Source organism: Ovis aries, chromosome 3, assembly GCF_016772045.2.
Source record: "Ovis aries strain OAR_USU_Benz2616 breed Rambouillet chromosome 3, ARS-UI_Ramb_v3.0, whole genome shotgun sequence".
Lineage (NCBI taxonomy): Eukaryota > Metazoa > Chordata > Mammalia > Artiodactyla > Bovidae > Ovis > Ovis aries.
In genome coordinates this window covers 162,937,408-162,950,276 of record NC_056056.1, presented here as the reverse complement: position 1 = coordinate 162,950,276, position 12,869 = coordinate 162,937,408, and the positions used below count along the sequence as shown (strand labels likewise).

Genomic DNA, 12,869 nt, shown 5'->3' with positions numbered 1-12,869 from the left:
GTCTGAATACATACTGGGCCTCATCTGGCCTCAGTGGCAAGCATTTCACATCTATTACTTCCAACCCTGTACCAAGCTACTGTATGACAAGGGGCCAGATGAGTCCCAGTATGTTTTCAGAAAGATCATAGGTCAGAGGAGAAGATAATTATTAAAAGGGAAACCTGTGGCATTAAACCTCTTTAACTGAAGCTGAGGTCTTAAGAGTTACAAATAAATGTGTTCTCATTTCTGGAGCTTTTGTCCCCTCCCTCTCCCCGCCAACCCCAAAGAGATCAAGCACCCAGAGTTCATCCAACAAGAAGCCATAACTTTATTAATGATAGAAACAGTACAAATTTCAAACCCAGCTGCAGTTACTCTTCTGAAACACCAAAAAAAAGGTCCTCTTTTCTGATGGTTACATTGTTAATTCCTGTAAGAGAAAAGAGATCATCAGAAGTGGTTACAGGCAAATTCAGAGAATACAGGTCACTAAAATCCAAGGAAACTCAGAACAGACTCTGGAAAGAGGCTTCTTAATTGGCTGATATTAAGCACAAAAAATAGTCACCCACAACCGGTCAGGGAAGAGGGAGTCAGAGTAAGCTTGGATACTTACCATAATAGCATTTACAATATCATTGCTGTTGTTCTTCAGGGCTCGGACTGCCTTTGCTCTCGACACATTTGCTTGTGACATGACCAATTCTATGTCCTTAACTTCCACACCTGTTTCATCAACCTAAGATAAGGAAAAAATACTTAATAATAAACTAAAGGCAAGAACAACTTCAAGAGTTGTCAGGCATCACTTGAATCTACAGATAGTACTTAAGTCAAAAGCTACTTAACTGATGGAGTTCAAGAGCCTAAAACCATATAGAAGACACCCATCAATACAAACATGGTATTATCTTGAAAGGATTTAAGATACAAAAGATTTCCTTATATACCTCTTCCTCTTCACTCTCCTCTTGTACAGTTGGAGTCTGTGTGTTTTCTTGGATGTTTGAGACAGCTTCACCTTGAACTTTGAATTTCTCAGCAGCTGCTAACTGTGCTTGCTGAGATAAATCCTCAATCTATAGGACAGAAAGTACAGATTTAAATGAGTAGATCAACTGCAGTAAATCAACAAAATGGTATCTTTCCCAAACTCTCACTCTAACTAACTTAATCTAACTCACATTAACTTACCACCTAGCTTTAAATCACTTGATCTCACTCAGATTATACTGATATATCCCTGTAGACAAAGAAACAGCTTATGTCTAAAGCAGTGGTCCTCCACTGCAGGGTGATTTTGTTCCCCAGGGGACATCTGTCAAAAGCCTGGAGATTTTGTTGGTTATCACAACTGCAAGTGATACTGCTTAATGGATAGCCCTTCTACAACAAAGAATTATTTGATCCAAAATGTCAACAGCACTGAGGTTGAGAAATCCTGGTCTATAGCAATTCTCAAGAAAACCTTCCTTACCTTGGCTTCCCCAAAAACAATGTAGGTATCTGAAGCTGGGCTCTTGTACACATCTGGTTTTGTGATGACAAAAAGGATATTCTTAGATTTCCGGATAGTGACTCTAGTAACCCCTGTAACCTGTCGAAGACCCAGTTTGGACATAGCCTAAAGAATAAAAAATAACAGGTCGTCAACTTCTTTAGAAGCAGCTTCAGGAAATAAACTCAACAAAACTACATTCTAAGCAAACACTTTCTGTGGGTGAAGAAAAGTTTTACACAGGAATACATCGATTCCCAGGCTTCCTGCCACGACCCTGAGTCCCACTACAGATTCCCCCTTTAGAAAGTTGCTTCATCAGAACCTTTAACTCTTGTTTTATAACTTCAATTCTTACCTTCCGTGCCTTCTTTTCACTCCGGCTCTGTTTTGCTTTACTGACTGGTTCTTCATCGATTTCAGCTGCTGCTGCCAGCTAAGAAAATTAAATAGCTATGAGTAAACTGGAATGTAAGACCTGGATACCAAAATCCCCATGTGGTTTTCCCTTTACAAAAGTTCACAGCTCCAAATGCATAAGCCAGCTTTCTCTGATCAACACTGGTTCACCAATGTTTCTCTGACCCAAGCACTTACATTAGTAAGTTAAGATAATACCCACCTGAGCTTGTTGTGTGGTTGCCTGTGTAGAATCCTGTTCCTCAAGCTCTGGGACCGATTCATCACTATCAGATTCTGTTCCAGACCCTAAAATGACAAATAACTTTTACTATTATATAGTGAAGATTACAAGAGGCACCTTACCACGGCCTGCCCAGACCAAAACTCACTGGTTTATATGCCAGACCTCAGAGAATTTAATGCAAACCAATGGACTTGTATGAAGTTGGCTTGTACAGTATGACAGCCTGTAACTTAGTCACAAACTAGTGTGTACACATCCATTAAAGACCCAGCCCCAGAAACACTAGACACAGCTCAGCATTTTATATAACTGTTACTTTTCCTTCAAGTTCTTCACTTGAACAGACAAATACCAATGATTTATGCAATGCCAAATTCTACCCAATAGCCCATCCATCTTAGAAAGGTTCTGGTAGGCAAGGAGCCTCCAGGTATACTTCAGTGAAAACAGTTAAGATGACATTGTGGAGGTCGTCTTGAGGGGGTTGAGAGAGAGGACATTTTCCCCTCATCCTTTAAACTGGGTTGGGGGAGGCCAGAAGCAGTTGTGTACACATTTAGCTTTATTTTCAAACTACTAACCCTAGCAGTTTGATCTAATCAACCCAACCCAAAGATTCTCAAAATGCTGATCTATAGTTTTTTTTTGATCTATAGTTCTAATAGTCACTTCTAGATAATTGTCCTATGACCTCATCCATTTCTTCCAAATGTAACTCACATATTTAAGTTTCTCTCAATTCAAAGGCCAAGCATCAATGGACTACTGAGGGTAAAAGCACACACCTCCACCATTCTCAGGCTAGGAAAAATAGGTCTTGGAGGAAAAGAGTCCCTGGGCACTGCTTATTACTAAGTTTAAGATGTGAAGAAATTCAAGCAGTTCTACATTTCCCAATATTTTAGCAAATCCCAGGCCCAGGGACAAGGTTAGTGATGTGGTAGAGATTAGAGCAAATTAAAGGTCTAGAAGGTCTTGGTTTTCAGTGTCAGATCAGGTAGGTAAGGAAGATGATGGACCCAGAGTTAGTCTGGACCGCATTACACAAGATAATACACAATGGACCATCTGAGGCGAAAACCAAGATTCTGTCTCATATTCCTAGAGTTTCTGCATTTAAGCTTATTCTATGCCCAAACACAAGCAGATATACTGGAGAAAGCGGCGCATCCTATGGTTAGTATTGGTGGGTAGCCCGGGAGGGTTGTGGGCAACACACCATGCACACGGCAAACCAAGGCAAATACCCTTATTGTTCTTCACAACAGGTTGCTTGGCAGAGGGGGTTGGGGCAGGGATCCCAGCAGGTTTAGGGGTGGGCATGTTGACGAGGACCGGCTGGAAAGGCACTCCCCCCGAGATTGGTTCCGGGGGAATCAGAGGCGGCAGCTCATCCTCATCAGCAGGGGCTGAGGGCTTACAGGGTGATTCCAGCACCAGCCCAGGTGAGGACGGCAGAAATTGCTGTTTAGGAAGCAGAGGGGGAACTGGGGAGGAAGCAAGAGGCAGAGAGACTGATGGGGTAGGTGCTGGAGAGACAGACACTGATCCAGCTTTAGGAAGTATCTTCTCTGGGGCAGCTGTTGCTGAAGGGGTAGATGTCTCTGACTCAGGAGGCGGCGGCAAGGGGCCCTTTGGGGAATGGAAAGAATCTGTGCCCTTTAAGGGAGAGACAGGGAGGGCTTTTGGAACCTTTGGAGAAGAACCTTTCTGAGTAGAGACTGTCAGTAGAGGAGCTGGAGCCACTGCAGGAAGGGGTCCTTTAGTACCATTCTGAGCTGAGGGATCTGGGCACACAGGTGGTGAAATAGAACTCTTCTTGGCTGCTGGACCTTTCTGAGTGGGAGTTGTGATGACTGGTGCACTTTCTGGAGCTGAACCATCAAGCACTGCTTTGACAGCTGTGGGGCCTTTCTTTATTCGGGGCCCTTTAGATGCCTGAGGGGCAGTGGACCCCAAGGGACATGTGACTGAAACTGGGGAAGTAGGGGCCTCTTTGGGAGAGAGAGGAATCACAGTCGGGGGAGTGGGAGCCCCTTTGGAGGATGAGGTTGCTGGGGCCCCTTTGGGGACTGGAGACTTTTTTGGGGAGGGAGGAATTACAGCTGAGGGAGTGGGCACTCCTTTGGGGACAGGGGTTCCTGTTGCTTTTTTGGTGGAAGGAGTCACGGCTGGGGAAGTAGGGACCTCTTTGTTGTCTGGAGTTGCTGAGGCTCTTTTGGGGGCCGGAGTCCCTTTGGAGGAGGGAGGAGCCACAGCTAAAGGAGTAGGAGTTCCTTTGAGTGATGCTGCTGCTGAGGCCTCTTTGGGGTCTGGAGTTGCTGGAGACTCTTTGGGAGCCAGAGTTGCTGAAGCTCTTTTGGGGGAGAGAGGAGCCACAGATGGGGGAGCAGGGTCTCCTGTGAGAGGTGGGGTTGCTGGACCCCTTTTGGGGGGAGGAGAAGTCACAGCAGAGGGAGTGGGGGTTCCTTTGGGTGATGGAGTTGCTGGGGCCTTTTCTGGAGACGGAGGAGTCATAGCTGGGGAAGTAAAATCCCCCTTTGGAGGTGGGCTAGCCGGGGCTCTTTTGGGAGATGGAGTCGCTGGGCTCCCTTTGGGGGAGGGAGGAGTCACAGGTTGGGGAGTGGAATCTTCCTTTGGAGGTGGGCTAGCTGGGGCTCCTTTGGGAGATGGAGTGGCTGGGCTCCCTTTGGGGGAGGGAGGAGTCACAGGTGGGGGAGTGGAGTCTCCCTTTGGAGGTGGGCTAGCTGGGGCTTTTTTGGGAGATGGAGTGGCTGGGCTCCCTTTGGGGGAGGGAGGAGTCACAGGTGGGGAAGTAAAATCCCCCTTTGGAGGTGGGCTAGCTGGGGCTCCTTTGGGAGATGGAGTGGCTGGGCTCCCTTTGGGGGAGGGAGGAGTCACAGGTGGGGGAGTGGAGTCTTCCTTTGGAGGTGGGCTAGCTGGGGCTTTTTTGGGAGATGGAGTGGCTGGGCTCCCTTTGGGGGAGGGAGGAGCCACAGGTGGGGAAGTAAAATCCCCCTTTGGAGGTGGGCTAGCTGGGGCTCTTTTGGGAGATGGAGTGGCTGGGCTCCCTTTGGGGGAGGGAGGAGCCACAGGTGGGGAAGTAAAATCCCCCTTTGGAGGTGGGCTAGCTGGGGCTCTTTTGGGAGATGGAGTGGCTGGGCTCCCTTTGGGGGAGGGAGGAGTCACAGGTGGGGGAGTGGAGTCTCCCTTTGGAGGTGGGCTAGCCGGGGCTTTTTTGGGAGATGGAGTAGCTGGGCTCCCTTTGGGGGAGGGAGGAGTCACAGGTGGGGAAGTAAAATCCCCCTTTGGAGGTGGGCTAGCTGGGGCTTTTTTGGGAGATGGAGTGGCTGGGCTCCCTTTGGGGGAGGGAGGAGTCACAGGTGGGGGAGTGGAGTCTTCCTTTGGAGGTGGGCTAGCTGGGGCTTTTTTGGGAGATGGAGTGGCTGGGCTCCCTTTGGGGGAGGGAGGAGTCACAGGTGGGGGAGTGGAGTCTCCCTTTGGAGGTGGGCTAGCTGGGGCTCTTTTGGGAGATGGAGTGGCTGGGCTTCCTTTGGGGGAGGGAGGAGTCACAGGTGGGGGAGTGGAGTCTTCCTTTGGAGGTGGGCTAGCTGGGGCTTTTTTGGGAGATCGAGTTGCTGGGCCCCTTTTGGGGGAGGGAGGAGTCAGAGCTGAGGAAGAGGAAGTCTCTTTGGGAGGCGGGATTGCTAGGCTCTCTTTGGGGGAAGAATGAGTCACACCTAGGGGAGTGGACTCCTCCTTTGGAGGTGGCTTAACTGGGGTTCTTTTGGAAGAGGGAGGAGCCTTAGCTGGGAAAGTGGGAGTCTCTTTGGGAGGTGGGGTGGCTGGGGTTTGCTTTGGGGAAGGAGTTGCTGGGGCTCCTTTTGGGGAGGAAGGGGTCACAGCAGGAAGGGGAGTCTCTTTAGGTAATGTGGTTGCTGAGCTCCCTTTGGGTGAAGGAGGAGTCATAGCTAGGGGAGTGGGAGCCTCTTTAAGGGAAGGAGCTGCTGGGGCTCCTTTGGGGGTGGAAGGGGTCACAGCTAGAGGAGTAAGGGTCTCTTTAGGGGATGGGGATGCTGGCCCCTCCTTGGGGGAAGGAACCATAGGCGGGGGAACAGGAGCCTCTCTGGGGGATGGGGGAGTAGGGGAATGCTTCTCGGCTAGTGATCCTTTAGAGACATGAAAAGGAAGATCGGCCTCTGGAAGAGAGGAAGCTTCAACTGGAGAAACAGTAAACGAGAGATTTCCAGCAGGAGTATCAGGGATAGCAAGTACACTTTTAGAAGCAGAAGGGGCAAGACTTGAGGGAGCAGTAGCTGAACCCTTCTTGGTTGGAATTCTTTTAGGCTGAGGAGACACAGTAGTCCCTAAAGGAGATGGGGAGTCAGCTAGGTACATTCCTTTGGAAGATGCAGTAATAGAAGCACCAGAGTCTTTAGTTGGGTACCCTTCAGGAGCAGAAGCCACAGGTGCCAATGGTGAGGTTTGAGAAATGCCATGAACTTTCTTTTCACCCTGAGGAGTACCAGTTGGAGGCAGAGGGGTAGAAGACTCAGACTTGGGAATTTCAGGGACCTGTGCCATAGGAGCTAGAGAAGCAGAAGCATTCTGGGAAGATAAAGTCACTACTGGAGCCATAGGGCAACTTTCAGAGGTTGGAGGCATCAAAGGTAAAGTAGTAAGAGTGGAAGGACTGGCCACATTTGAAGGAGTGGAAGTACCTTTGGCAGTTGTAGGAGCCATTCCATCAATGGCAGCACTTTCCAAAGGAAATGCAGCTACAGTTGGGGTAGTGAAAGAACTTTTGAGAAGCAGATTAGTTGGGTCTGGGCTTGCATAAGAATCTGTCCTGATTACAGAGACTGGGGAGTTAACACTCAGAGAAGAGGGAGTAGTACTGGCTGGCTTCACTACAGGGAGAGGCTCTAGGTAGCTTTTTGTTGCTAGGGTGGCTTCAGGAGAAAGAGCTATCTCTGGGGAAGACGATGTACTTTGGGGAGAGGGGGCATCTTTAGGTGCTGCCAGGGCTGCTGTACTAGGAAAATCTTTGAGAATTAGAGAGGCTGTAGGAGATAACGGAGAAGAGGCAACTACATTTGAGGAGGTGAGGTCAGTGACAGCAGAGATGCCTTTGTCAGCAGACAGAGCCAGAGAGGAAGTTGGAGTCCCCCCTGGAAAAGCAGTCACAGCAGTAGGAACCACCTCATTTCTGGAAGGAAGGGGGGGAATTACAGATCTCTGAGAAGAGGCATCTGTAGAAGAATCATCTACAAAAATAGTATCTTCTATGGGATCTGACAGAATATTAGAACTTGAAGTTTGAACAGGAGAACTCTGATGTAAAGGTGTAAGAGAGCCGAGAGAAGTGAGGCAAACTGGGGGGGACCCAGCAGCCTCAGCAAAAGACTGAGTTGAAAGAGATGAAGCAGCAGGTGGACTAAGCGGTCCCTTTAGGCTGAGGCTTACAGGGTTTTGTGGAGCAGTCAGAGCCGAGGAAACAGAGACACCTTTGACTTGAGGGGAAGGGATGGCTGGGGGAGTGGCGGGTGGTATCTGAGAACATGAGGGTAGGTCAGACTGAATAGAGGCCAAAGGAGTTACAAGATGGGAAGGGATAGCACTGACTATACTTGGAGGGTTGGGAGTACCCTTTGGATTAGGAATTACTTGAGAGGGAGCTTGACTAGGAGAGGGCTTTGGTTCTGAGCGAGCAACTGGAGCTGACAGAGATGTCACTGACCCCGACTCAATCACGGCGACTGAAGGAGGTGAACTAAGAGCATTAGGGGGATAGTCAGAGCTCTTCTGAACTGAGTGGGGAGCCAAGGCCACCAGAGCCAAGGGAGCTGAAGAGGAATGAGCACCTTTCAGAGTTGGAGTTATCATGGGAGAGGCCAGAGCTAAGGCAGCTGGGGAGATGGGAGGCCCTATTAGGTTTGGTAAGAAAATGGGGGTGTCAGTGGGAGGGGCAGCTCCCAAAGGCAGGGCTGTCCCATGGGATGACGGGAGAAAAGGAGCTTCAAAAGGGGTTGAGGCAATGGTAGAGGGAGAAAGGAATGGGGAAGGCTGGTCAGGGGTTGCCAGAGGGCATTGTTGGGAGGCCAGGGAACAAGGAGGGGTAGGGGTAGGTTTAGGCTGCCCTAAAGCAGCAGTGACACTCAAGGCTGAAGACACAGGAGGCACAGCTGAAGAAGAAAAGCGGAAAAAAAAAAAAAAAAAAAAAGGCCGGGAGCGGGCGGGGGGGGGGGGGGGGGGGAAGGGGGAAAGGGAAGGAAAAAAACAAAATTGAGTTATACAGCCCAACTTGGTACAACACACCTCACACAAGAAACACTGGAATTTTAAATCTGAGAATGAAAGTCACCACGCAGGATTAGACAAAGGTGACAAGCAACAGCAATCTTCCCCAAACATACTTCAGTGGTCAAGTAGAATACATTCTTCTCCTTTCCCAAATCTACTAAAATAAGTAAACCACTTTATGGTGAAGAACCAGCTAAGAGCAGCCTATTAGTCTCTAAATGGGGAGCACAGGCCCAGGAATAAGTTGGCAACAGCAGGCTTTCTACCCTTTGCCAGTTGTGCCCTTCTCTTCCCTCCTCAAAGGAACCCTAAGACTTTCTCACAGACCATGGAATCACCAACAGAAAGTTCTACTCTATCCACCCAAGGGGCATGAACTGAAACAAATGCTGAAAACTGGAACAAGGAAGCTAACGAGTGGCAATAATGATGGAGAATCAGAGCTGAATGAGAAACACAGGTCTCTTAATGCTCAGGCTTCAGAATACTCAATGTTGAATACTAAGTCGCTGAGCTTCCCTATACTTCATTTTACCCACCCAAATCAAACAAACAAAAAACCAACCGCAAAAGCGTGGACTCTACAGTCTCTAAGCAATGTTAGCTCTTCAGATATCAATCTGGATGAATTAGACCACGAGTAACAGAGCTTAGTCACAAGGGTAGGAACTGTATTATGAAACTGCAATCCAACTTGTCAAACTAGACGGTGGTTCTATTTTGAAAGTAGGGAATGCAAGTGGAGAGAATACACTGGGTCCCCACCCCTTAATCTGGAGTATGCCACTGTACCAAAACAGGCACTACTTGCCACCACACTGAAGCTATGCAAAAGATTCTGAATGATTGCTCAACACCTAGAAGGGAGTATTATTTTTTAAAAAGGCCTAGAGCATCCAAATTCACAGGTCACTCAATCAAAGAGTATCCCATACAGAGGTAGGCTCAAACCAGTCTTTCCTGGAAACTTGGTAGCTCAAAGTCTTTATGACTACAGTGCAAATGCTCTCAAACATATTAATCAGAATTTGAAACTTAGAATGTTTTCTTCTCACCGAACCTCAAAACTCTGGGATAAGGCCCAAATTACTTGCTTTAGACACCATAACCGATTTCCTGAGTTAGTTTCCTCACTTACTCTAATAATAATTATTTAGTCATAGTTATGTATTAAAAAAAAAGACCAAAAAAACCCCCCTGAGTATTCACCACAGGCACTTAATCTAACCTACAGTGCAATCTCAAAATACTCAAGTATAGTTTAACAGCTGTGAGGACTGCTTCAGAAGCAAACAGCATTAATTTTGAAGCTTGATTCAGATTATTCAAAATTCATCTGAATTTCAGTCCCCACACTTGTAAAATCAAGCTGAGACTCTCTAAAGTTTTGTCTAACACTGAAACTACAGACTCTTCAGAGACAAGTCCTTTATTTTTCAACCTTAAATCTCAATAGTTCAAGGATTTCATGTAGCTCATTCCCCAATTCAGAGGCTCCTTCCTTTTTCTTTTCAAGCAGCTGTATTAATCCTTTCAGCTGCTAAATCAGACAGGTGGGGAGAGAGAACCTTAATGCTTTCAACTATTTTAATTCCAGGAGATAGAAACTGCCCTTAAGTGACAGGTGGAGTTAAAAAAAAAAAAAAAATTTACCATGGGGGCGGGGAGAGGCCAGAATGGAGGTCATAGCCTGAAGATTCCCTTCATTTACTTCTGCACAACTGAACAGCAAGAAGACTACCATAAAGTTTTTTCACTACCCCCCTCAGATTTTGTAGAGTTGTATTTTAAACAGAATTCAAACCTTGCTTTTACACTACGTTCTACATTCATTAATTTCAAAGCTGAAGAGCAGTCAAAAGAAGGCTCTAATTCAATCCTGGGTTCCAGATAAGCTGTTGATGCAGGCATTGTTCCAGGACACTAGAAACATCTCAGCACCAATCCACCAAAAAACAAGTTAACCAATCTAGGAGGGCCCCAGGGCCCAGGAGAACACATTTACCACCAGCACACAACTCATCCAGGCATGTGATGACAGCACAAAGCCAAGCACTGCCATCTAAAACCTTGATGCAACTTGCTGGCTGCAACTTCACAAAAGCTCAGGTCTCCTTGGCCTGCCAGTGCGTCACCTGTTTCCAACAGGTAAGTAACTATTATGGACTCTCCTCCCTGGCAAAGCTACAGCCCCATCTTCTTTAATGAGAACCAATACTGAAAAACAAATATAATCTATATGTCATTTAACCCACCATATGTTTTTAGGGCCAATTTTACAATCTTAATTAAGGGCAAGGCGTCCAGGGGGAACCTACCTGTCTCAGCCTGGGGCTGTGGCAACTCCTGCTCTGTAGCAGGGACGGTTTCTGTGGCTTCACCGGGCATTTCTGAAGGGAATAAAAAGGAGGCCTGAATTGACTGGAATCCATCCCGCTGCCTAATCCAGAGTCACGCTTAAAACTGCTGAGAGCTGTTAAATAGCGTAAGGGTGTGTGGGACAACCCTCCCCAAAGTAGCTGGAATAGGTGAAAAACACGACGTAACCCTCACATTTTTGATCAAGAGAATCACCTTTTTGTCGCTCCTCTTCACTCCGCGGAGAGCGGATTTCCCAGTGCCCAGGGATTCGCTTTATTCCACACTCCAAATCCCACACAGAAGCAATTACCACTGCGTTCTCAACCCGAGGGAGAGGATCCCGGTCTGGCTCCTGAGCACGGGATGGGAGACTTCAGAGGCGACCTCGAAACGCCGCGCCCCCTCTCCCCCGCACTTTCTGGGCGAGGACCTCCAGGACCCCCGTTTGCTGACTTCCGGGACCCAGAAGGGGAAGGAAGGTGTCTTAAGTCCCAACACTGGCTTGTCACAATAAGGGTGTGTGTGTGTGTATACGCGCGCGCGGGGGTGGGGGTGGTTGTTCCAAAGCTGTGACCCCTTAACATCTTCTGGGGTCTGGCGAAGCCGGTTCCAACAGCAGACGCAGCCCACTTCCATCCCCAACGGCTCCCATCTCCCCAGCCCGGGACTCTCTGGCCTTCCTGCCCTACTCTTGCCAGGACACCAAGAGCAGACCCCATTTTGTCCGGAGGCCCCAAGGCCACACTGCCCAGGGTTGAACAGGAACCCCGTGACCTCATAAAAACTCTAGTTCTCCTTAGCTCTTATTCTGCGCGGCGCCTCAGACCGCAAGAAAGGCGGATGGCTATGGATAAAAAGTAGCGGCGAAGACAAGCACTTACTGTGTGGGGAACGCGGAACCAAGATGGCGGCAGAAAGAGAGCGAGCGAGCGAGAGCGTGACCCACGCCTGTTGCAGAACGAAGCCTGGGGGAGGGGGCGGGACCAGGATCTAATTCCGGGTCAGGAGCTGCTTACAGTCACTTCCTTTAACCAGTAAGTCATCCGGCTGTTTCCAGTTGGGGGTGGTGACAAGGGCTAAATAAGGGTATGAATTTAGAACAGGACTCGCTGGCCTGGCAGAACTCTCTATCCTGAGCTATGCAGTCCTTAGATAGCCGACCCCTTCGCATACCTCATGTTGAGGCATTTTTGACACGCGAAAGGCAGCAGCCTCTGCTCTCGGGTCAGCAAACTAGCCACAACATTATTACTTTCTGACTTCTTTTTATCAGTTAATTCAGTAGAACGACGTATTAAGTAATGCCGAATACACGGAGATTGTAGTCACCAATGAAAGGTAGCTGTGACCTAGGCTGTCAATTATTTTACTTTGGAATACATAATTTAAATGAGATTATCATGAAGGTGTAAATTTCTATACCCAGTATATTTCTTTTTGCCTCTATTTTGGACACTGTATCCTGAAACTCATACGTTCTAAAGGATCCCACTCCTTATACAGTAGTTTTTGAAAAGTAGAATACAAACGTTTTGTTAATGAAAAGGTTAGGGGTCTTGATTCCCATATCCTCTCTCCAAAAGGACTCAACAAATACAGTATTCACACTTTCAGTTCAGTTCAGTCGCTCAGTCGTGTCCGACTCTTTGTGACTCATGAACCGCAGCACTCCAGGCCTCCCTGTCCATCACCAACTGCTGGAGTCTACCCAAACCCATGTCCATTCAGTCAGTGATGCCATGCAACATCTAATCCTCTGTCGTCCCCTTCTCCTCCTGCCCTCAATCTTTCCCAGCATCAGGGTCTTTTCCAATGAGTCAGCTTTTTGCATCAGGTGGCCAAAGTATTGGAGTTTCAGCTTCAATATCAGTCCTTCCAATGAATAACCAGGTCTGATCTCCATTAGGATGGACTGGTTGGATCTCCTTGCAGTCCAAGGGACTCTCAAGAGTCTTCTCCAACATCACACTTTAAATACACTTAAAAGCTAGTGGTGTTAAGACAATTGTGGCTACCTTTTAAGATAAGTGGGCTTCCTGTTGTCTCAGATGGTAAAGAATATGCCTGCAATGCAGG

General features: G+C 47.8%; 1 protein-coding gene across 19 annotated transcripts; it reads right to left on the bottom strand.

Moving 5' to 3' along the window:
* Positions 1-289: 289 nt before the first annotated feature.
* NACA (nascent polypeptide associated complex subunit alpha) lies at positions 290-11,713 on the bottom strand. Of its 19 annotated transcripts, none has more exons than XM_060412930.1 (10): positions 11,675-11,713; positions 10,986-11,145; positions 10,751-10,822; positions 3,377-8,314; positions 2,106-2,191; positions 1,842-1,919; positions 1,463-1,609; positions 936-1,064; positions 602-724; positions 290-415 (listed from the first exon to the last, which is right to left on the bottom strand). In XM_060412930.1, the coding sequence occupies exons 3-10, from the start codon at positions 10,818-10,820 to the stop codon at positions 401-403; spliced, it is 5,586 nt and encodes a 1,861-aa protein (XP_060268913.1). In that variant the 5' UTR covers positions 10,821-10,822; positions 10,986-11,145; positions 11,675-11,713; the 3' UTR covers positions 290-400. The 19 variants fall into 19 exon arrangements, with proteins under 19 accessions (XP_060268913.1, XP_012030109.2, XP_060268915.1 ...); XM_012174719.5 differs by having other exon boundaries at positions 11,007-11,145; XM_060412932.1 differs by having other exon boundaries at positions 6,851-8,314; positions 11,007-11,145.
* Positions 11,714-12,869: the final 1,156 nt, after the last annotated feature.